Source organism: Aquarana catesbeiana, linkage group LG12 (assembly GCF_042186555.1).
Source record: "Aquarana catesbeiana isolate 2022-GZ linkage group LG12, ASM4218655v1, whole genome shotgun sequence".
Lineage (NCBI taxonomy): Eukaryota > Metazoa > Chordata > Amphibia > Anura > Ranidae > Aquarana > Aquarana catesbeiana.
The window spans coordinates 76,729,432-76,754,028 of record NC_133335.1 but is presented as its reverse complement, the minus strand read 5'-3'; the positions used below and the strand labels follow the sequence as shown (position 1 = coordinate 76,754,028).

The following is a 24,597-nucleotide window of genomic DNA, read 5'->3' as shown; positions in this document are numbered from 1 at the left end:
ACAGGGAGACTATGCTTCAAGGACCCAGTAGGGTCAACCAGAGAGACAACAATAAATTTGCCTGTTCTTTAGTGACGAGTTATTCCAACCAACACTTCTCAGTCAGTAAGATCTTTAAGAGGTATTGGAATTTGCTGAGGAATGATAAGGTATTGGGTCCAGCTCTCCCTGACCAGCCTGTGGTTATTTTTAGAGGAGCACCCTCTTTGTGCCATAGGTTAGCCCCCAATGTTGTAAATCCCCCCAAAACCATCTCCTTTTTCCAAAGCATGAAGGGTTTTTACCCTTGCAGGAAATGTGAAATATGTCATTGTCACGGACCTGGCCGGGACGGAGGCTGTTGGAGAGGACTGTATGCAAGCCTGTTGCCCACCGATTATGGGCCCTAGCATTTGGGGAAATGGTGCTCTCTGTGAGCTGTATGCCTGGGGACCCTGGGGTTGATGTTACTATGGATTCAGCTCCATGTCCCCCCAAAACACACAGACTCTGGAACCCTTTATATGCCATATTAGAATGGTGACTGATTTATACCATTGGGACTCATACTGTTAAATGCTAATGTCATCAATTCTGCTATAATGTGTTTAGTGTGGCTCTAAGAGTCTTTTCACCCATTGTTGTTTATGTTAATTGAGAGAGCTGATCACATTAGCCACCAGCACTGGCTAATAGACGAATGGTCTGGGCTGAGGAGGGGGGAGATTGTTGTTTGTATTGTTAGTTGTAATTAGCTCCAGCTATTGTGTTTATATTAATGTGTGAAGCTCGGTGCCTACAAGTCTGTCATCTGGTCTGGGTACATTTTGTAGTAAATTAGCTCATGTTAATTAGGTTAGCTTTCAGTCATCCCTGCTGTATAAAGGTCTGTGAAATCTCAAAATAAAAGAGTTCTGATGTACTCCAAGACTGGTGTTGTCTAGTTCTTGGGGTTCCTATAGCCAGATCCATTGGACTCGTGTTCCAGAACTTAGGAAGCGGTATATGACGGAAGCACTCAAGCGGAGTGTGGGGCGTTCCGTGACATTGGTGGCAAGCAGCGGGAAAGCTTCCTGAAGTCTGAAGTCTGGGACATCCAAACCTCCAACTGGATCCAAGATCAGCATAGCAGACTTCAGTCACCCCAGCGGAGATATGGACCTGGCATCAGAATTCCCGGGGCTGCTGCGGATCATCCTTTCAACGTACACCAGGACTGTGTCTGAGGATGAATACCTGGAGCTCAGGCAGCTGATTCGGGTGGAGCTCTGGATTGCAGCCCTCCGTCTCGCTGGTATAAAACAGGGCACGTGCTTTCCAACCCAAGAGCAACGGGCCAGTGACCAACGGGCATTGCGGATGGCATTCCTGGGAGAGCAGCCCCAGGAGCAATGGGTGACTGAGTTGGACAGGTTGGTCCAGCAGGAGATAGAGCTGGACAATCGTTATCGGGCTCTGCAATGGCACGCAGAGGAGGGATATTTAGGGGAGACAACAGAATGCTCTCCGGAGGGATATGACTTTGGCGGCCCTGGATTGCTGTGGGAGAACCTTACAGATCTTTTTATGTTTGGCGATGAGGGAGAACCTGACCTTGAGGACATGAGAGACTATAGAGAGTCTATGCTCGGTCTTGCAGGGGTCTCAGAGCTCAAACCTGATCTGGACCATTTGCTAAGGAAGGAACAGCATCTGGAAAGGGCATACAGGAAACTGCTAGAACAAGTTCAGCAGCATGCCAGAGGATCGGCAGTGGAAAATCCGGAGATTGCCGTCCCCAAACCTGAAGTGCTGACAACAGGGCAGAGCTCTGCTAACCTCTGTCCAGAAATGATAGCATCTTCTGGGTTCCATGGACAGGAGATGGTGAACCTCTATTCCCAGACATCAGTTGCAGAGACATGGGATTTGATAGACTTTTCTGCTGAGGAAGAACAACCTGATGAGCCTCCAGCAGAAGAGCTGCTATCAGGGCCAAAGTTCACTGTGTTCTGCCCAGCACCAACAGTGGCTTCGGCCTTCCTGAGAGAAGAGGTAGTCGGCCTTTCTCCCACAACACTGACAGGGACATGTGATTTTCTGCCAGCAGCATCTATGGAGTTAAAACAAACTTCTCCAGCTGAAGATCTGGTAACTGAACAGAGGGTCCAAGACCTCTGTCCCACACTTTTACCACTTCCAGAGACTGGGGATTTAATAGACATTTCTGTAGAGGAGGAACCACCTAGCAAACCCCCAGCAGAAGTGCTGGCAACCGGACAGAGGGTCCAAGACCTCTGCCCCACACCTGCAGCAATTGTGGAGGCTCAGGGTGAGAAGATGGCAATCACTTCCCAGCAGCAGATACAGGGGGAGAAGGGAGAGGAGGTGTGTGTTGTCCCTCCCCAACAGTTGGCCAGGGTGGAGGAAGTGGGCTTTCCTCCCCAGCAAAGATCCGTGTACCTGGGAGACAGTACCATCGACATGTCGTCCCAGCAGCCAGATGAGGGAATGGAAAAGGAAGCAGCCGGCTCACCTCCCCAATGGCAGCTACACAGTTTGGGAGGGGAGGAAGCCAGCTGCCTGCCCCAACAGTTAGCTGGAGCAGAGGATGCGGAGTCCCCAGCAGAAGTGCTGGCAACAGGGCAGAGTGCTACCAACCTCTGCCCAGCACCAGCAACAACTACAGAGTTCCAGGGAGGCGGGGCAGTCGGCCTCCCTCTCCAACAGTTAGCCGGAACAGATGGTGTGGAGTTTCCAGCAGAAGGGCTGGCAACAGGGCCGAGGACTGCTGGACTCTGCCCTCAACTAACAGAGGATGGATTTCCTGTGAAGGTGGATGGGACTTCAGTCTCCACCTGTATACCCCAGGGATGCTGGGCAGTGGGCCCCGATCCCCAACAGCATGACAGAGAGGTTGGCTGGGTGAGTGATACTCTGTTTGGAATAATTTATTTGGGGTACGGTGTGGGTACAGGCAGTAGAGGACTGGAGCTGTTTACTAACTTCGGAGTCAACCCGTCTGGGGTCTCCTCCTGTGTTAGTCTCCTGCCAAAAGGGGAGAAATGTCACGGACCTGGCCGGGACGGAGGCTGTTGGAGAGGACTGTATGCAAGCCTGTTGCCCACCGATTATGGGCCCTAGCATTTGGGGGAATGGTGCTCTCTGTGAGCTGTATGCCTGGGGACCCTGGGGTTGATGTTACTATGGATTCAGCTCCATGTCCCCCCAAAACACACAGACTCTGGAACCCTTTATATGCCATATTAGAATGGTGACTGATTTATACCATTGGGACTCATACTGTTAAATGCTAATGTCATCAATTCTGCTATAATGTGTTTAGTGTGGCTCTAAGAGTCTTTTCACCCATTGTTGTTTATGTTAATTGAGAGAGCTGATCACATTAGCCACCAGCACTGGCTAATAGACGGATGGTCTGGGCTGAGGAGGGGGGAGATTGTTGTTTGTATTGTTAGTTGTAATTAGCTCCAGCTATTGTGTTTATATTAATGTGTGAAGCTCGGTGCCTACAAGTCTGTCATCTGGTCTGGGTACATTTTGTAGTAAATTAGCTCATGTTAATTAGGTTAGCTTTCAGTCATCCCTGCTGTATAAAGGTCTGTGAAATCTCAAAATAAAAGAGTTCTGATGTACTCCAAGACTGGTGTTGTCTAGTTCTTGGGGTTCCTATAGCCAGATCCATTGGACTCGTGTTCCAGAACTTAGGAAGCGGTATATGACGGAAGCACTCAAGCGGAGTGTGGGGCGTTCCGTGACAGTCATATTAATTCCTTTAGAGGACGTAGATGTGAATCTTTTCAATCAACCCAAACCAACAAATCATACAATATAGAGTCGTTTATCACATGCTCGACGGAGTGTGTGGTTTACATGATCCAGTGTCCATGCTCCAAACAGTATATAGGGCGTACCAAGAGAGCCCTACAGGTACGCCTGTCTGAGCATATAGGGAATATCAAACGCGGTTTCAGTAAACATAACCTTTCTAGACACTATGCGAAACACCATAACAAACAGCTTAAAGGGACTTTGTTTGTTGCTTTGGATAAGCTTCAACCCCACTGGAGGGGTGTTAATAAAGTGAGAGCCATCTCTAGGTGTGAAACGAAATGGATTTTTTTGATGAAATCCTATGTACCCCTAGGCCTTAATGTTGACTGGGACATACATTTTTTATCAATAATTCTTAAATTATATAATAAATTTTATTTTGTATTTTTTTTGTTTTTTATTTTTCATTTTGTAATTTTTGGTAATTTCTGTAATCTTTTAATGATCAATATTTTTTAGGGTAATTCTGCATTATTTTAGTGGTGTATAAAGTACAGTTATTACAACTCTTTTATGCAATGTTTAAATATAATATTTTTTTGTGTGGTATGGCCATGTGTTTTCCATGGGTTTCTAGCCTGCTAGTGTATATAACCCATCAGCTTATAAGTGGTATAGTTTTTGTCCACTAGATGGCGAAAACTCTATCTCATTTTTTGTTGTTTCTTTTAAACGAATACTTGTCACTGGTGTCATTATTTGTAACCACTAGATGGCGGAAATTCTATATTTCATCTAACTTGTATGTTCCCTATTTGGCTTATATAGGCTGCCAGAAGTCAATATGGCGGCGTTTGTTTTGTTCCCATCTTTTCTACCCGAGGAGCCAGTAGTCAACATGGCGCCGCGGGACTATTTAAATCTTAAGCGTGATGACCGCGTCACTCGGCCAATCCCCAGACGACGTCCTATCGTGACGAAACGCGTAGGGAGGAGCCTGTGACGCTGACGTCATTACGTTTTCTTAGTGATTGGGACATACACAGTAAGCAGGCGGAAGCTCGTGGAGACGCCGCGATCCTTATGTTTGGCTACACGCTGTTAATGGATGAAGATTTTTGTAAGTGCAAACCTTTAGTTAAATAAACCACACTATATTGCAATTTTACGCTATGGGAGCCTTTCTTGTTTTAGTTTTTTGAGTACCACGCTTACTACTGGGGATATCGATATAGGTTTGTAAGTGACCTGATAATTTCCCAGATGCCTGGTGAGACCACTGTTATGGTGGTCACCGCGAGCTGGTAAGGAGCCTCATATCTCACTTGGGTGTGAATCACTTTGGATGCTGGACTCACCTATGTCACATCTCTTCTGAATATATGCACTCTGGCCATCAACTCACCCTGTTTATGGACTTTTTTGAGTTTTTGTAATATTTACAATTGGGACTTATTTTATCACTTTACACAATAATTTTTTCACTTGTGGTATATGGTGAGACATCTGTCTTTGTCTTCTATGGGAGACCTGTTCTCTGTTTTATAATTTTTATTTTTTTCATTTATTTTTGGTGGATCAATTATCTGTTTATGGTTATTTTTGGTGGATCAATTACCGGTTTATGGTTATTTGTAGTATGATATACTATTCATATTTAGCTTTAGCGCTGCACTTATTTTGTTCTTTGATGTATTGGAGTTTAGTATTAGACTTTTAGTGCTGGCAGCTTTTACAACTCACATATCAATATACACCTTTCTAGCGCAGCGTTAACCCCCCTTTTTTGGGTTTTTTTATTTTTATCACTTGGACTTACCTGAACACCATCTATGAATGTCTCTTTTTTTTGTATGCTCAAGCTATATATTCATTGTTGGGCTATTGATTGTAAGTGCTGTCTTACCTTATATCAGTGGTGGAACTACCAGGGTCGCAAACATCGCATTGTGACTGGGCCCTGGTGTTCCACCATTGTGGGGGGCCCCAGGCCTCCTCTCCTCTCCCCCTCACCGGCCGATTAGTAATCGGCTGAGCTCAACTCAGTCTCAGCTGGACTGGACTGGGCTCAGGCCACTGGTCAGGTGAATCTGAAAGCAACTGCAAGGAGGGGGTGCAGGGGCAGAGGAGGACCAAAAGACTTACAGGAGGTCTGTGTGACAGCTTCATGCCACACACAGTTTGTAGGGCAGTTAGTCACTCTGTGGGGGGGGGGGGGGGGGGGGGTGTCACTGATATAAGAGGGAGTAGGGACCCTACAGTAAGAGGGGACACTGATATAAGGGTCCCCTCTTATATCAGTGTCTTTACTCTCCTCCTACATCAGTGAACCCCTTTACCTTAGTGTATTCACTCTGTGGACTCTGGTGTAAAGGGGAAATCTGATATAAGAGGTTCTTTGGTCACCAGGGATCCCCCTCACATCAGAGTTCCCAGCATTTCCCCTTACAGCAGAGTCAGCAGAGTTCACCCTTACAGTGCCAGGGGAAACTTTGCGGACTCTGAGGTAAAGAGGAACTCTGGTGTAAGCGGGGGGCTCTTTAGACCAGAGAGTCCTTTACATCAGAGTCCACAGCATTCCCCTTTACATCACGGTCCACAGTGTTCCCCTTTACATCAGGGTCCTCAGAGTTCCCCCTTGCACTGTAAAGGAGAACCCTGTGGACTCTGATGTATTGTAAAGGGGAAGCCTGATGTAAGGGGGGCTCTGGGAACTCTGATGTAAGGGGGAACTCTGTAAAGGACCTGGGAATCAGTGGGAAGGCTTGGGTCAGAGGGGCCCTCAAAGGCCTTTCATGGTTTCTTGCGCCTGGGCCCTGACTGTTTTAGTTACGTCTCTGCCTTGTACACAAGGGCTTCGTTTGTTTGGGTTTGAGGCATATTATTTGTCTTATGACAGCAGCTTTACTTATAATTTCAGTAGTTTTGTTTTTGATAGCGTGGGTGTAGGTCATTGTTTATATTATAACTTGCAATTCAGTCAACATGTATACATTTGACAGACTCATTGTTCTTACCAAGACCTTTGACCCTGGTGGATATGTAGCTGCAGGATAGTATACAACCTCCTGGACCTCTGTGTGAGGTCGATCAGAATTTTTTGCAAATATAACCACAGGGGAGCTTGAAGCCGGTGGAAGTGACACAAAACAGTCACATGAGTTAGGGTACAATCTTTGGGACATGGCGCTGCAAAAAAAAAAAATAAAATAAATGGTGTTAGACATACTGGTAAATTCATGGTCTTCGAGGACAGCCCCTTCGAGGACAGCCCTCCAACAGAAGTCTTAGAAGTTTGCTTTCCCCCAAAAGATAACAGGTCTTTAGATTTTTCTAAGGAATACAAGAAAAGTATTTCTGACATCCAAGAAATGCAAGTTCAATTCTACAGCAAACTTTTTATCGGTCATGCCCCTTCGACAGAAACCAGCCAAACTTCTGTCGGACCTGCAACTGTACACACGGGCCGAATGTTGGCTGGTTTCTATTGAACCGGCTGATGCCGCCCGATATTCTGCCCATCATGTGTACGGCCCCTAAGCATCATGAGCAGCCATCAAAATATAGAAAGAAAAGGTTCCATAATTGCAAGCTTAATCCACTTATTTTGATAGGGGAGTGGGAAGAACATCTGTACTAAGGTTGACCTGCTTCACTCCAAACACAACTTCCAATAGGACTTGCCCTCGATCCCGAAGACTCCACTGGTGTGTATTTGCCACTGACAGAGACTCAACCACCCAATTCAAAGGCTAAGAATCAACAGTATTCTTCTACTTCAGGAGCTCCAGATCCCTAGGTCAAGGATACAGTGGAACCTTGGATTATTACGAGCATAATCCGTTCCAGGAGAATGCTTGTAATCCAAAGCACTTATCAAAGCGAGTTAATCCATAGAAGTCAATGGAAATGAAAATAATTCGTTCCACATTGAGTTCTATTGCATGCATACATGTGGCCAGAGGTGTGGGGTGGGCACCGGAGAGCCTCGGAAATACTCAGGGACAGCTCGGCTGAACTCGGAAACCCTTGGAAAGGCTCGGAAACACTCGGGAATGGAGTATTTCTGAGAATTTCCAAGTGATTCCGAGCATTAAATTCTCGCAAACCGAGTCAGAATTAAAAAAAAAAATGTTGCTTGTCTTTCAAAATGCTCATTAACCGCGTTACTCGTTAACCAAGGTTCCACTGTATCCTGTCTGTGGGTAATAGTCATCAGGTTGGACGTTGGGGCGCATTTCCCTGCAAGGGCTATCAGAGGAATCATGTCCACCAAATATTCTGTTTTGTAAAACATTATTGTTGATATGTATGCTAATTTTCCTGATTCTTGTAATACCGTGTATGCAGTGCTGGATTAAACTCTGTGGAGGCCCCTAGGCAGTTGAAACCTTGGGGCTCCCCTCGCAGGTTTCTGGAGGTTTCTCGTGCACATGCTTTAGTCTAGTGAGAACATTGAACTAAGTCATCAGACACTAGATGGAGATGACCATCACCATAGTACATTACACGTATGTTGGTTGCACTAAAACATTTTTACAAGCTGACAGCTGAAAGAAAATGAGCTTTTAGGCGACACTGTAATGTAAACCCGATGTCTATGGTTTATGTACTTTAAAGCGGGGTTCCCATTTGAAAAAAAAAAAAATTAAAAGTCAAATACTACAAATACTGCAGCTGCTGACTTTTAATCGGACACTTACCTGTCCCAGGGTCCAGCGATGCTGGGGATCGAAGCCACGCTCCCCCCCCCCCCCCCTCCGCTTGGCGGCGCCGGCATTTCAACTGTGGCTTCACAGCTGGGCACCCACTGCGCATGCGCGAGCCGTGCCACGCGCCGTCACTGGCCCCGCAATCACCTGGGACCGGTCACGTGTCCCAGATGATTGACAAGAGGGAAGGTGGAGAGGCGATCTCCCTTCCTGCGCCGGGGGAAATGACGTCAGGAGCCCAGGCACCGAAGGAGGCAGACTATGAGGGACCCCCTAGCAACAGGCATTTAGAGGTGAGTAAAAAATAAATAAAATTTTTCTCCAAATGTTTTTTTTTTTTTTTTTTTTAAGAACATTACAAATTTTTTTTTTGGGGGGGTAGAACTCCACTTTAAGTTGTTATTGGGTACATTTCATTAATACAGTATTTTCTCTATAGATTCTTTAACCACTTGCCGACCAGCCACCACAGTTTTACTGCAGCAGAATGGCACGGCTTTGCGAAACAATGTTATGTTACGTCGCTTCGCCCTGTGGCCACTAGGGGTGCCCGCTGCTCGCCCCCGGAGCCGATGCGAGTGTCCGGTGATCGCTCGTGATACAGCGAGAACCGGAAACTCACAGATCCCGGTTCTCTGAGGGGAGAAGAGACAGATCGTCTGTTCATAGAAAGTATGAACAGCGATCTGTCATCACACCTAGACAGTCCCATCCCCCCTACAGTTAGAACACACACTAGGGAACACATTTAACCCCTTGATTGCCCCCTAGTGTTAACCTCTTCCCTGACATTTTTACAGTAATCAGTGACTTTTTATAGCACTGATCGCTGTATAAATGCCAATGGTCCCAAAAAGTGTCAAAAGTGTCCGATCTGTCCACTGAAATGTCGCAGTATCGCTAAAAATCGCAGATCACCGCCCTTTCCCATAGTTTGCAGGCGCTATAACTTTTGCACAAACCAATCAATATATGCTTATTGCGATTTTTTTTTTTTTTTTTTTTTTTTTTTTTTTTTTTTTTTTTTTTTTTACCAAAAATGTGTAGAAGAATACATATCGGCCTAAACTGAGAAAAAATTTGCTTTTTTTTTAAAAAAAATGGGGATATTTATTATAGCAAAAAGTACAAAATATTGTGTTTTTTTTCAAAATTGTCGCTCTTTTTTTGTTTATAGCGCAAAAAATAAAAACCGCAGAGATGATCAAATACCACCAAAAGAAAGCTCTATTTGTGGCAAAAAAAAGGACGTCAATTTTGTTTGGGTGCAGCGTCACACGACCGCGCAATTGTCAGTGAAAGAGACGCAGTGGCGAAACGCAAAAAATGGCCTGGTCATTTAGCCAAATCTTTCGGGGCTGAAGCGGTTAAAGTGGATGTAAACTCCATTCATGAAATCTGACCTGGGCACATATATCTGCAGCGTTTACTTATCTGTAGCTCTGTTCCCCTGTTATTGGCATGATAACTTCTGACAAGTTCTCCAAAATGGGAAATAAAAGCAGCTGGAAATTTGTGTCGGGGAGGGTGCTATAAATAGATTAGCAGAGAGCTTGTCTTGTCACAGCACAGCTCTGCATGTTTCTTCATTCCTCTACCTATGTGCAGGAAGGTGTGTGTGCCTTTCCACCAATCAGCTCTCACACAGTCTATGCCCTGACTCCCCTCCCACTGCGGAAACAGGAAAAAAATTCTAACATGATGTGAACTTTCTAAATAATCTAGAAAGCTGAAGATAGCAGATATACATGTAAAACTTATGTAGGGAGATTTATTTAATCTCTGTGTATCATCTGAGGCTTTTCACTTCACTGGGTATATGTGAGGGTTTACAGCCACTTTAAATTAGAGTTAAACCCCCCCCCCCAAAAAAAAAAAATGAATGTGCTTAAAAAAAAGAAAAAACATTTGGAGAATTTTTTTTTTTTTTTTTTTTACTCACCTCTAAATGCCTGTTGCTAGGAGGTCCCTCGTAATCTGCCTCCTTCTGCGCCTGGGCTCCTGACGTCACTTCCCTCAGCGCAGGAAGGGAGATCGCCTCTTTCCCCTCCCTCTGTCAATCATCTGGGACACGTGACAGGTCCCAGATGATTGCGTGGCCAGTCATGGCGCACGGCGCAGTTAAAATGCTGGCGCTGCTGAGCGGAGGGGGAGACGGGCGGGGCTTCGTTCCCCCACATCGCTGGACCCCGGGACAGGTAAGTGTCCGATTATTAAAAGTCAGCAGCTGCAGTATTTGTAGCTGCTGACTTTTATTTATTTATTTTTTTCAGGGCAACACCACTTTAATGTAAATTATTCATTTATTTGAGTCGATTCATTTTTTTCAATATTCTGTGAACAATTTAACCAGTTGCCACCCGCCCACAGTACATTTACTGCGGGTGGGCGACACGGGCAGGCTAGATCACATACATGTATGCCATCCAGCCTGGGGCGCACAGTTTGAAGGAATATTATTAACAGCTGTGCTTCCTATACAGTGATGCTGTGATTGGCCCACAGCTATCATATAGTACCTGGGCCAATCACAGCACCCTGTACCATGTGATTAGCTGTAGCCAATCACTAGTAACCCATTCATGACCGTTCAAAACATTGCTTGTTTCAGTGATCATCATTGTAACAGCAATCAAAGTGTACTCTGATAAAAGTAAAGTAAAATGTAAAAAAAAAAGGAAAAAAAAAATTACAAAAAGAAAAGAAAAAATTGAATAAAAAACTATTAAGGAATTATGCCTTGTTAGTGTCATTGGATGGAATAGTGCCTCAAGGCCCAGATTAAGGCAAGCAAAGGGCCAAAGGGCCGCATCCGCCCCCCCCCCCCCCCCCCCCCCCCCCCCCCCCCCCCCCCCCCCCCCCCCCCCCCAGGCTGAGCGGACAGAAATCACACTCAGTGCTTTTGATCAAGCAAGTACACACTATAGAATGATATGCTTTATTCATTTTAAATTTACGAGTTTACAACCACAAAGTTTGTTATTTTAATATTATTTTGCAGCCTACGTTTCTCTCTTTTTTTTTTTTTTTTTTTTTTTTTTTTTTGAGCCATTCTTCCCTTTATGTGCACCTACAGTATGGTCCTTCCAGTAATACACTTCCTGTCCTTAGGGTGATAATGTTCACACACTCGTATTGTATCTCCAGAGGAGCAGCGTTGCACCCTAGGACAGAAGGTGCTTAGGACTACAGATCTACTCCTCCTCCCCCTCTTCTCCATAACATAGGGGAAGGTGTTCTGTAGTTCTATGAAACCATTAGGTACAATGCTAACTGTAAGCAGAAACAGAGAGCATACAGTGTTAAAGTTTTCATCAGTATTACCAGGCTTCACAGGACAGGTATTGTCTTGCAACAAAGAGAACTAAGCTGCATTCTGTGTACCCTTAAACTACTCTTTAATTATAGTGGCACAAATGAGAGTCTACAGACATACATTTCCCTGAGCACAAAGGATCCTTTTTTATAACTGAACCCCTTTCATTATATAGGCCCTTTCTCTGCACAGACTCTAGGCTACCGCTACCACTTTGTCTGATGCCACCTTTAATAAAATAGACAGTTACACCATGGTCAGGAGACGGGATGAGCTGACGAAGTTTGCTTGTTCTGGGTTTGGCTAATGGCTCATCTAAACTGGTGTTTGGCCGAGTCGAACCGCCGGCTGCAGCAGCAAGTGATACATTTATTAGCAGTATAGCCGGTGTCCTAACAACCAGGTCTCATCCCTGCATGACCCATTCAGCTGTCCGCCAAGAATCCTAAATATTACAGTTGTCACCGGAAAAGAAATAAAGAGGATTTCAACTAAGTGGGGGATTTCCTTCACATTGGAGAGAAGTGGAAAAAAAAAATTCCACTTTCAGTCAGGGCCGGGACAAGGGGGCGACTGCCCTGGCACTGTTGTATCATGTGAGGGAAAGGGATTTGTGCTGGGAGGGGGGAATTTGGAGGGTGGTAGGGGATAAGAATTGTTCTAGGAGGGGAAATGGGGGTGCTGGGAATGGTGATTTGGGGGATTTGTGTGTGGGCAGGGGTAGAGGATTTGTGCTGGGAGGGGGGATTTGTGCTAGAAGAGGTGATATGGTAGAAGGGGCATGAAATTTGTGCTAGGAAGGGACATTTTTTGTTGGGGGGGGGGGGGGATTTGTGCTAGTAGGGATGATTGTGGGGTATTTATTCTAGGAGGGGAAATTGGGGGGGGGGATTTGGGGAGTTTGAGAGGTGATATGGTAGAGCGGGGGAAGGAAATTTGTGCTAGGAAGGGGACATTTGTTGTTGGGGGGGGGGGGCGGTTTGTGCTAGTAGGGATGTTTGAGGGGTATTTATGCTAGGAGGGGAAATTTGGGGGGGGGGAGTATTTGTGCTGGAGGAGAAACTTGAGGGGTGATTTTTTTATTGGGGGGATTTGGAGAGAGAGGATTTGAGCTTGGAGGGGGGATAGGGGGCAAATTTGTACTGGGAGGAGGGGAAATGTATGCTTAGAGGGTAAGCATGCAGATTGGTGCTCTTTTTTTTTTTTTTTTCTTTTTTTGGGGGGGTTTGCCGACACATAATGCTCATACATCTTGGGGGGGGGGGGGTGCTGTTTGGAATGTTTGCCCTGGGTGTCCCGGCACTGCTTCAGTGATGCACTTAGGCGGGTTTGGACACGAGTCAGAACCTGCCTGAGCTATCCTGCCAGGAAGCTGTCAAAGCTGAAACCAATCATAGGTGACGGAGGCATTCTCTGCCGCACAGTTACACATACATGCACCTTGCATATGAGCAGCTGCAGGGCAGGGAATGCATCCGTCGCCTATGATTGGCTGTTGGGTTTGACAGCTTCCTGGCAGGATAGCTCAGCAGGTTCTGACTTGTGTCCAAACCCCGCCTGAGCTCATCTGTACTCACTTCCCCTGACTCTCTGGACAAGAAGTGTAAGAATTTTCCCCGATGGGGTACAGAGGGCACCCAGAAAAATGTTTAAGAGGGGGTTTTATCAAACTAAAAAAAAAAGTTTTGATCATGGATACACCTTTAACCACTTTAGCCCCGGAAGATTTTACCCCCTTCCTGACCAGAGCACTTTTTCCAATTCGGCACTGCGTCGCTTTAATTGACAATTGTGCGGTCGTGCGACCGTTGTACCCAAACAAAATTTGCATCCTTTTTTCCCCACAAATAGAGCTTTCTTTTGGTGGTATTTGATCACCTCTGCGGTTTTTATTTTTTGCGTTATAAAACAAACAAAAAAAACGAGAATTTGAAAAAACAATATTTTTTACTTTTTGCTATAATAAATATCCCCCAAATAAAAAAAAAAAAAAAAACAAATTTCTTCATCAGTTTAGGCCAATATATATTCTTCTACATAAAAAAAAATAATAATCGCAATAAGCGTATATTGATTGGTTTGCGCAAAAGTTATAGCATCTGCAAACTATGGGAAAGCTTTATGGCATTTTTATAAATTTTTTTTTTTTTTTTTTTTTTTTTATTTACTGGTAATGGTGGTGATCTGCGATTTTTAGTGGGACTGCGACATTGCAGCGGACAGATTGGACACTTTTTTTGGGACCATTGACATTTATACAGCGATCAGTGCTATAAAAATGCCACTGGCAGGGAAGGGGTTAACACCAGGGGGCGATCAAGGGGTTAAATGTGTGTTCCCTCAGCGTGTTCTAACTGTATAGGGATAGGATTGACTAGAAGAGGAGACATATCGTTTTTCCTATTTAATATGAACAAACAATATGTCTCCACTCCTCTGACAGCACAGGGATTTGTGTGTTTACACACAAATCCCTGTGCTGGCGCTCGGTCCACGTGATCGCGCATGACCGGCGGCGATCGGGTCCCCCAACGTGCAACGGGCGCACGCACCCTCTGGTGGCCGAAAAAGGGCAGGACGTACCTGTACAGGATTTCGCCCAGGAGAGCCATTGTGCCGCAGTATATCTGCGTGACATGGTCGGGAACCGGTTAAGCCCTGGTTCACATAAATGTGGTGCAGGAAACGCAGTTAATGTTAAATGACACCTCAATAGGTCGCAAAATGCAGTGCGATTTCAAGAAACACCCATGCGATCCAATTCCAGTACGGCAAAATCTGCTAGTATATATAACACTCCCCTCCCCCCACACTCACAATGCAGCTGTCCAAGGGTGCCCCTGTGCTCCTTCATCCAGAGTGGGGACACTCTAATACAGGAAGTGTGTTACTGGCCAGATCACCAGGTGAAAACAGAGGGGGGAAAAAAGTGAAAAAAGAAAACAAATGCAGCCACCACATGTGATCATTGTTAAGTTGAGACATATGACATTTTTGGTTTCGGGTTTAACACTGCCTTAGGAAACAAAACAAAAAAAATGTTTCTTGCCCCAAAACAAATGCACGGAATGGACCTAAATGGACGACATCTGTTTTTGTGGACATAAACGGAAGGGGATGCAGACCTTCTGTTTTTTTTTTTTTTTCTGCGGACTTACGGCCCGTACACACAATCAGAAAATCGTATGAAAAATACCTCTTTCAAAGCGATTGTACAATAATCTGATTGTTAGTACACAGCTTTTGAGAGCCGATCACAAATTTTTTTCTTGTACAAAACCAGAATGTGTGATTTTCGTTTAACCACTTCAGCCACGGAAGAATTGGCTGCTCAATGACCAGGCCATTTTTTGCGATACGGCACTGCATCGCTTTAACTGACAATTGCGCGGCTGTGCGACATTGTACCCAAACAAAACTGACATCTTTTTTTCCCCACACATAGGGCTTTCTTTTGGTGGTATTTGATCATCTCTGCGGTTTTTATTTTTTGCGCTATAAACAAAAAAATAGTGACAATTTTGATATATATTAAAATATTTTGTACTTTTTGCTGTAATTAATATCCCCATTTTTTTTTTTTTAAAAGCTAATTTTTTTTCCTCAGTTTAGGCCGATATGTATTCTTCTGCATATTTTTGGTAATAAAAAAAAAAAAAAAATCACAAAAGGCGTATATTGATTGGTTTGCACAAAAGTTATGGCGTCTACAAAATAGGGGATAGTTTTATGGCATTATTATTATTATTATTATTATTATTATTATTATTATTATTATTACTATTTTTTTTTTTTACTAGTAATGGCGGCAATCTGCGATTATCGAGGCTGCGACATTATGGTGGACACATCAGATAAATTTTTGGGTCGATTGATAAATATACAGCGATCCGTGCTATAAAAATGCACTGATTACTGTATAAATGTCACTGGCAGGGAAGGGGTTAACACTAGGGGGCGATCAAGGGGTTAAGTGTGTTCCCTCGTGTGTGTTCTAACTGTAAGGGGAGGGGACTGACTATAGGAGATGAGAGATTGTGGTTCCCAGCTCGTAGGAACTCACGATCTGTTTCTCCTCTCCTCACAGAACAGGGATTTGTGTGTTTACACACACACACTGCCTCTCGTGCCTGCGATCGGCACCCCTACTGTGCAGCGGGCGCGTGCCTGCTATCCTGCTTAAAGGGACCGATGTACAGCTACGACGGTTGGTGGGAACGTACCGACCTGCCGCCGTATAATGACGGCGGCTGGTCGGCAAGCGGTTAATCAGTACAGCTGACTTTGAAAAATACATTACAGCGGTGTTTCTCAACTCCAATCCTCAAGGCGCCCCAACAGGTCATGTTTTCAGGCCTTCCATTATTTTGCACAGGTGATTTGATCAGTTTCACTGCCTTAGTAATTACCACATACATTTCATCTGAGGGAAATCCTGAAAACATGACCTGTTGGAGCACCTTGAAGACTGGAGTTGAGAAACACTGCACTACAACACATTACATCACTTATGAATTTTGATTCTGTTGTACAAGAATTTTTGTAACTCTTCTTTTTCGATATGAGACTAGCATGCAAAAAGAAAAAAAAAAAAAGGATAATCATACGTCCGATAATCTCATCGTGTGTAGCAGGCATTAGGCTTCGTTTACACAGGGTTTATTATACTGTACACCTGTGCAGAGTGCGTTGTACCCATATAGCATAGTTGCCAACATTGAAAAAAAAATATGTGGGACACTTTTTTGGCTGTAGGCGGAGCTGTACAATAATTAGGGGGCGGGGCATTCATTTGTAGGTGTGGCTTAGCAAAAATCCATAAGTGCGATGCGCGCCGCGGCAAAAAGTGGGCGTGGGTTGTGTGGAAAAGTGGGCGTGGCTTACGTGAAAGTGGACGTGGCTTAAATGGGCGTGGCTCAAGAGGGTGTGGTTAGAGTCTGAGATGAATGAGGGATGGAGAGGGAAAGGGGGAGAAGGAAAGGGGGAGAGGGAAATGACGGGACAGCAGCCCCAGATCCTACACAATAGAAATATGTGTATTTTAGAAAGTTTAACAATCAGCAGATAAAGATACTCCAAATGCCTGGTGTTAACGCTTCAATCATCCCGGCACCATGGTTGGTATGGTGTCAGGATGTTTGAAGCGCATTATTTCTATTATTACATTGTAATATAAAAATTAAATCATTCAACTCACCATAATGCCGAATCAGTGGGATCCCTGAGCGTGTCACTAGCCACGTCGCCTGCCACCAGTAGAGTCTGTCCTTGCATCAGGTGCCCCCGGCAGAGTCTGTCCTTGCATCAGGTGCCCCCGGCAGAGTCTGTCCTTGCATCAGGTGCCCCCGGCAGAGTCTGTCCTTGCATCAGGTGCCCCCGGCAGAGTCTGTCCTTGCATCAGGTGCCCCCGCCAGAGTCTGTCCTTGCATCAGGTGCCCCCGCCAGAGTCTGTCCTTGCATCAGGTGCCCCTGCCAGAGTCTGTCCTTGCATCAGGTGCCCCCGCCAGAGTCTGTCCTTGCATCAGGTGCCCCCGCCAGAGTCTGTCCTTGCATCAGGTGCCCCCGCCAGAGTCTGTCCTTGCATCAGGTGCCCCCGCCAGAGTCTGTCCTATATAGACCCCCTCAGTGCAGACCCCCCCTCAGTGCAGCCCCCCCTCTATTAGTGCAGCCCCCCCTCAGTGCAGCCCCCTCTATTCGTGCAGACCCCCCCTCAGTGCAGCCCCCCCTCAGTTAGTGCAGACCCCCCCTCAATGCAGCCCGGCCCCCGCTCAGTGCAGGAGCGGCCGGTGTTCTGCCGAGAAAGTTCCACTCGGCAATGGAGGACCCCCTGTACTGCGCAGGCGCAGCGCTTGCGCAGAACGGGGCTGGGAGCTTTCAGCAAGACACGGCGACGACGCTGTGTCTTCTGCTCGCTTCAGTGGAGAGGGGAGGGGCCGTGCAGCTAAAGAAGGCGCTTCATTGGCTGCACGGATCGAGCCCCCTTCCCCTCTCCACTGAACACTAGAGGAAGAGAGAGCGGCGGCGGCCGCCGCCATTTTGCTGGAGCCCGCTGCTCCAAAAAAAAAAAAAACAACATTCCCGATTTTCCTTATGGAAAATCCCGATTCGGGACACTCTCCAATCGGGACGAGGGTCCCAAAATCGGGATTGTCCCGGGAAAATCGGGACTGTTGGCAACTATGATATAGGGATGCACAGGCGTTCCATGCAATCCTGTGCAGGCAATCTCATTGATGTCTATTGGAACACAGCGACTGCATACACATGGCCCTGTGTCCCAATATGACATACGCTACACTGCCAAAAGTATCGGGACGCCTGTCTTTACACGCACATGAACTTTAATGGCATCCCAGTCATATACAGGCAGTCCCCGAGTTATGAACGGGTTAGGGACTGCCAGTTTGTTCTTAAGTCGAATATGTTCGAATATTTGGAAGCGCATGCGCATAACGGCAGGGACGTCGTTCTCCGATGTTCTGTCAAGTAGCCACACATGCGCAGACGTCGTTTTCCGTTGTGCCCGCCGTCAAAGTGGCCGCGGATGGGCAGAACGGCAGGGTTCGTAAGTAGGAGTCGTTCGCGAGACGGATGTTCTTAACTCGGGGACTGCCTGTAGTGTAGGATAATAAGAAATATGTGGCGCTAACCAGAGTGCATAAATAAATAATAGGGATGATAAAAAATAAATACATCAAATACTAACTGAAGTGCATAAGTGAAACAGTATTAACCTCAATACATAAATAAACTACAGTGAGATAACATAAATGAAGTGACCGTTCATAAAATGTGTCAACAAATGGATTGATAAGAGGGATCCTCTAAGACAAAATAAACTAAAAAAGTTGCATAAAAATGGGGAAAAAAAAATCGCATAAAGTGCAAAAAAGGGCAAAAATCTCAAAAAATGACTAGTCCAGGTAGTGCAATACGGTGCCAACAAATACGAAGTGAATCTTCATATAATAGTTTGTGCAACAGGTGAAATTCCTCTAAACATCCGTAATCCGTGGTGCGCAGCACATTTCCCCCAGCCTCTCACCTCTAGTAGAGACCCCTACGGGTCAAGTCGAGCCTGCAATCAAAAAGTGGGTAAAGACCACCGATCGATCAATATCATCCGATCGTCACAGCCCCGGCAGGTCTCCAATGGAAGGCTTCAAGCTCAGCAGATGGGGTGGAGGCTGAGCGTTCCAACCCTCAACAGCGTAGCTACACTTAGCGGTTCTCCCAGTGTAGATTACTCCGCTTCGGGAGTAACGCAACGCACAGATCACTCCGCCGCGTAGCAAGCAATGCGGTGCACGTGGTGTAGTGGCGGCTACCAGACGCTGGGGGCAGTGTGGACCATTGTGGTTCTCAGAAGGAGACACAATGCCTGTAGTGTGTATCCAGCTTAAAGCGGGGTTCCACCCAAAAGTGGAACTTCCGCTCATCGGATTCCTCCCCCCCTCCAGTGCCACAGTTGGCACCTTTCAGGGGGGAGGGGGGGGTGCAGATACCTGTATAATACAGGTATCTGCACCCACTTCCGGGAATAGACTCCCGCGGGAGTCACGCCCCCTCCCGCACTCCTCCGCTGTCTCCTGGGAAACACACAGGTCCCAGGAGAGAGCGGGGACCATTGAGAACGCGCAGCGCGACTCGTGCATGCGCAGTAGGGAACCGGGAAGTGAAGATGCAACGCTTCACTTCCTGATTCCCTCACTGAGAATGGCGGCGGCAGCACCCGAGGACCGAGGGACAGTTCGGTCTCGGGTGCTGACATCGCTGGACCCCGGGACAGATGAGTGTCCTTATTTTAAAAGTCAGCAGCTGCAGTATTTGCAGCTGCTGACTTTAAGCCCGGGTTCAAACCACAACGGGCTGCGGATCGCACAGGAGCGCTGTGCGTCCCTGTTCCACGTTTCAGGGACGAATCAGGGCCGATTCAATGCCTGAATTCGGCCCTGAAACGCAGCCAAAGACGCACAGCGTTTTTGTGCAGTGCGCACCGCAGCCGCCCCGGAGATATGTGAACTGGCTCCATAGGGAGCCAGTCACATTCTCCTGCTATGCGAATTAGAGGTGCGGAAACGCACCTCTAATTCGCATAGGTGTGAACCCGGGCTTAAAAAAAAAAATTTTGCGGGACTCCTGCTTTAAAAGGTGGATACACACTATACAACTTTTGTTGTTCGATTTCCTTTAAGCCTCGTGCACACTGTACTATTGTTGGCTGTACTATTGTTTACACACACAGATCCCGGTTCTCGGTGTGTCACGAGCGATTGCGGTTATCGCACTTGCATCGGCTCTGGGGGCGAGCAGCGGGCGTGCGCCCCTAGTGGCCACAGGGAGAAGCGACGTTACATAAAACTGCAGAGGCTGGTCGGCAAGGGGTAATCGGCCTCAGAACCTGTGTAATTAATGTGTGTTCGGGTTTAAAGGGATGAGGTGGCAACCCTAGCTCCACGTCAGATTTTCGTATGGTCAGTACACAAATCCGTCACACAAAAGTGGAAAGTACAAACACACATGCTCGGAATCAATGCTCACCAAACACAAAATTAGCAGAAGGGGCCCAAAGGGCGGCGCTCAAGAGCTGAAATTCCTTGTAGTACATCACTACGTTTGTGTTTGTGTACCGTTAGCATGCAAGACAAGATCCAGACACACGCCCTTAAGACAAAAATCAGACGCTCGGTTGGCCAACAATCATACTGTGTGTACGAGGTTTAAGACTCCGTATACATTTTACTTGTTTGTATATATTTTTTCTTTACTTGCACTCTTTGAATGGAGAATATGAAGTCCTGGGCCTGCAGCAGGAAATGAAGCCTGACTTCAGAGTACTCGGCTGAGTTTCTGATTAGAATACACACATACTACTTCTTGTTTTAATCCTGCTGATCATTCTTATCCATGCACTCCTGTAGTTACCTGGTAGTGTGTCTTCGATTCTTGCTCTTTCTAAGCTTTTTCCTTCGTGTGAGAATAGAATACAAGTACCTGGCTGAACTACGCAGCGTCAGGGAATGGCGTACACCACAGACACCGTCTGCCCTCCGGTGAACACAACTGGAATTGCGCCGCTGTTCAAAATGTTCCACCAGAGAGAAAAGACGTGAAATTTCATAAGATCTGTTAGGCCTCGTTCACACAGACGTACTGCAGTGTACACCCATGTGAGGGCCGGTGCTAGACTATTTTGTGCCCTGGGCAAGACCAGATATTTGTGCCCCCCCCCTACTGTAAGAAAAAAGAAAAATAATAATTCAATAATTCTAGCGTCAGAACTACCCTATATTATTTCATAGGCAAAACTTTAAAAGCCCCTGCAGGACATCAGGTTAGTGTTGTGCAGTAGTTCTGATGATAGAATCATTGCTCTCACTCCAGCGTGCGCGGTGATACATAACGTGTGTGTGTGTGTGTGTGTGTGTAGGGGAGGGTGAGCTCTAAAATGTTTTGTATTTTTATGCGTCTCTTTAAAATGTTTCAAATTTTTTTTTTATATTTTTATTCTTTTTTTTTTTTAACGTAACTTTTATTGCCATTACATTGAGGACCAAAGGCACCCTATGTGATAGCATATAGGTGACAGGTACTCTTTTTGTAGACATTCAGGGTAAATTAGACCCTCGATGTCTCCTCTGTACTCCGCTACAGCTGATGGAACACAGGTGGGCAGTAGAGGGGGGGGGCAGAGCCAGGTGGACAGGTCGGGGGGGATGTAGCCAGGTGGAGGGGGGGATGCAGCCAGGTAGATAGGGGAGGGGGATACAGCCAGGTGGACAAGGGAGGGGAATACAGCCAGGTGGAAGGGGGATACAGCCAGGTGGACAAGGGAGGGGGATACAGCCAGGTGGAGGGGGGATACAGCCAGGTGGACAGGGGAGGGGGATACAGCCAGGTGGAGGGGGGATACAGCCAGGTGGAGGGGGGATACAGCCAGGTGGAGAGGGGGGATACAGCCAGGTGGACAGGGGAGGGGGGATGCAGCCGGGGGGGGGTGTAGCCAGGTGAGGGGGTGCAGCCAGGTGGACAGGGGGGGATGTAGCCAGGTGGATGTGCACCCAGGTGGAGGAGGGTGCAGCCAGGTGGAGGGATGGGGTGCAGCCAGGTGGAGGAGAGTGCAGCCAGGTGAGGGGGGTGCAGCCAGGTGGACAGGGGAGGGGGGAAATCAGCCAGGTGGAGGTGCAGCCAGGTGAAGCGGGGATGCAGCCAGGTGGAGATGCAGCCAGGTGGAGGGGGGGATGCAGCCAGGTGGAGGTGCAGCCAGGTGGAGGGGGGGATGCAGCCAGGTGGAGGAGGGGTGCAGCCAGGTGGAGGTACAGCCAGGTGGAGGTGGGATGGGGGAGGCAGCCAGGTGGAGGTGCAGCCAGGTGGAGGGGGGGATGCAGCCAAGTGAAGGTACAGCCAGGTGGAGGGGGGATGCAGCCAGGTGGAGGTACAGCCAGGTGGAGGGGGGGATGCAGCCAGGTGGAGGGGGGGGATGCAGCCAGGTGAAGGTGCAGCCAGGTGGAGGTACAGCCAGGTGGAGGCAGTGGCGTCTCCATCTTTCAAATTTAGGGGGGGCACATGGGGGGACAGGGACAAAAGTAGGGGGGCAACTATAAAATCTCTATCTATCCTGGGGCCCTTTCACATGTTCTGCAGTGAGCTCCCTTCCTACTGTATTGGGGCCCCCCAGGGTGGCAGAAAACAAGAAATATATGTCACCAGCATACCAAGAAAATATAAGGGTCCAAAGCAGTGGGAGAACTATCAGGGTTGCAAAGGTTGTCTTGCCACCGGGCCCTGGTGTTCTGCCACTGTGGGGTTCCCCAGCCTCCTCTTGCTGTCCTGCCCCTGCTATTGACTGCTCTGGTCTGGCATCTCTTGGAATTTACAGGCTGGTTCTCCTGTCCTAAGGATAGGAGAAATCAGTCTGTTTTTTCAGTAACTGAGAGTCCTGGTGGAGTCCTTCCTACAACTCGCTCTTCTCCCTGCCAATGAGGATGCAGGTGAAGGAGCAGATCGGGCGGCTGTGGTTGTGTGAGCGCTCACATTATGCAGTGTCAGCGAGCAGGGGAGGAATCACCCGCAGGAGCTGACTGGGGACTCTCTCCCTCTTAGACATTGATTTTTTTTTTTTTTTTTTTTTTTTTTTTTTTGGGGGGGCACATGGTGGGGCACAGCATAATGTTGGGGGGGTCAGGGCCCCCTCTGTCCCCCCTAGGGATGCCATTGGGTGGAGGTGCAGCCAGGTGGAGGGGGGGATGCAGCCAGGTGGAGGTGCAGCCAAGTGGAGGGGGGATGCAGCCAGGTGGAGGTACAGCCAGGTGGAGGGGTGATGCAGCCAGGTGGAGGGGGTGCAGCCAGGTGGGGGGGAGTGCAGCCAGGTAGACAGGAGAAGGTGGGGGGGTTCTTACCTTGAGGGATATGATCACTGGCACTTTTTCCTGCTCCCTCCACAAGTCAGGCAGCCAGTGTCACCAATCACAAGATCAGGAGATGGGGACCTCCTCAGTTTTTCATGCACTTGTCAGTGTTTAACTGCTTAAGGACCGCTCCACGTACATATACGGCTGCAGGGTGGCCCTTAAGCGCCAAATCACGTACCTGTATGTATATATTCTTCTTCTGGGTCTGGGGCCCACATGCACACACGCCACTGGCGACCTGCTCCCACTGTGTCCAATCACTCAGCGGGTCCAGCGGACCCGATGTCCCCTGGGACTCGCTGATCGTTCCCAAGGCAGACAGAACGGTAGTCTGCCTATGTAAACAAGGCAGATCACCATTCTGTGGTTGTTTCTGCTTAGGCCCCTTTCACACTTGTGAGACCTGAAAGCCACGTGACTTTGCCGTGATTTTTGCTGTGACTTTGCCGTGATTTTTGCTGTGACTTTGCCGTGATTTTTGCTGTGACTTTGCTGTGATTTTTGCTGTGACTTTGACGCAACTTGAAGCAATGCCTGTGTAATCATGAGGTCTATCTAGTCGCATCAAAGTCAGACCAAAGTAGTGCAGACACTACTTTGAAGTCGCACAGATATGAATGGTACTCATTGGAAATCACAGGGTATGACTTGTCATGCGACTTTGCAGTCCCAAGTCGCAGTACAAGTGAAAGGGGCCTAAGCAGAAACACGAATCTCTGTCTTCTTACAGTACAAGCACCTCCCCCACACAGTTAGAAATCACCCCCTAGGGACACATTTAACCCTTTGATTGCCCCTGATCCTAACCCCTTCCCAGCCAGTTTCAGTACAGTGACAGTGCATATTTTTAGCACTGATCACTGTATTAGTGTCACTGGTTCCTAAAAAAGTGTCAAAAGTGATTTGTCCACTGCAATGTCGCAGTCCCGCTTTGTCACTGATCGCCACCATTACTAGTAAAAAAAATCTATAAAAATTCCAATAAATTATCCTATAGTTTGTAGACGCTATAACTTTTGCGCAAACCAATCAATAAACACTTATTGGGATTTTTTTCACCAAAAATATGTAGCAGAATACGTATTGGTCTAAATTGATGTAGAAATTATTTTTTTACATTTTTTTTATTGGATATGTTTTATAGCAGAAAAGTAAAAAATTATTGTTGTTTTTTTTTTTTAAATTGACTTTGTTTTTTTCTTTATAGCGCAAAAAATAAAAACCGCAGAGGTGATCAAATACCATGAAATGAAAGCTCTATTTGTGGGGAAAAAAGGACACAAATTGTATTTGGGTACAGCATCGCACGTAATTGTCAGTTAAAGTAACGCAGTGCTGTATTGCAAAAAAACAGCCTGGTCATGAAGGGGAAATCCTTTCGGAGCTGAAGTGGTCCCTTTAAAGA

General features: G+C 46.9%; 1 protein-coding gene across 1 annotated transcript in view; it reads right to left on the bottom strand.

Annotated features, from left to right (window-relative positions):
* Positions 1 to 20,859, bottom strand: part of SCRN2 (secernin 2) — an 84,902-nt gene extending 64,043 nt beyond the window's left edge. The window contains exons 1-2 of the mRNA XM_073608088.1: positions 20,707 to 20,859; positions 6,771 to 6,942 (exon numbers count right to left, since the gene is read on the bottom strand). Of these exons, the coding sequence (XP_073464189.1) occupies positions 6,771 to 6,938 (168 nt within the window). The 5' untranslated portion in view covers positions 6,939 to 6,942; positions 20,707 to 20,859. The remainder of the gene's footprint in view (positions 1 to 6,770; positions 6,943 to 20,706) is intronic.
* Between the last annotated feature and the right edge of the window lie 3,738 nt (positions 20,860 to 24,597).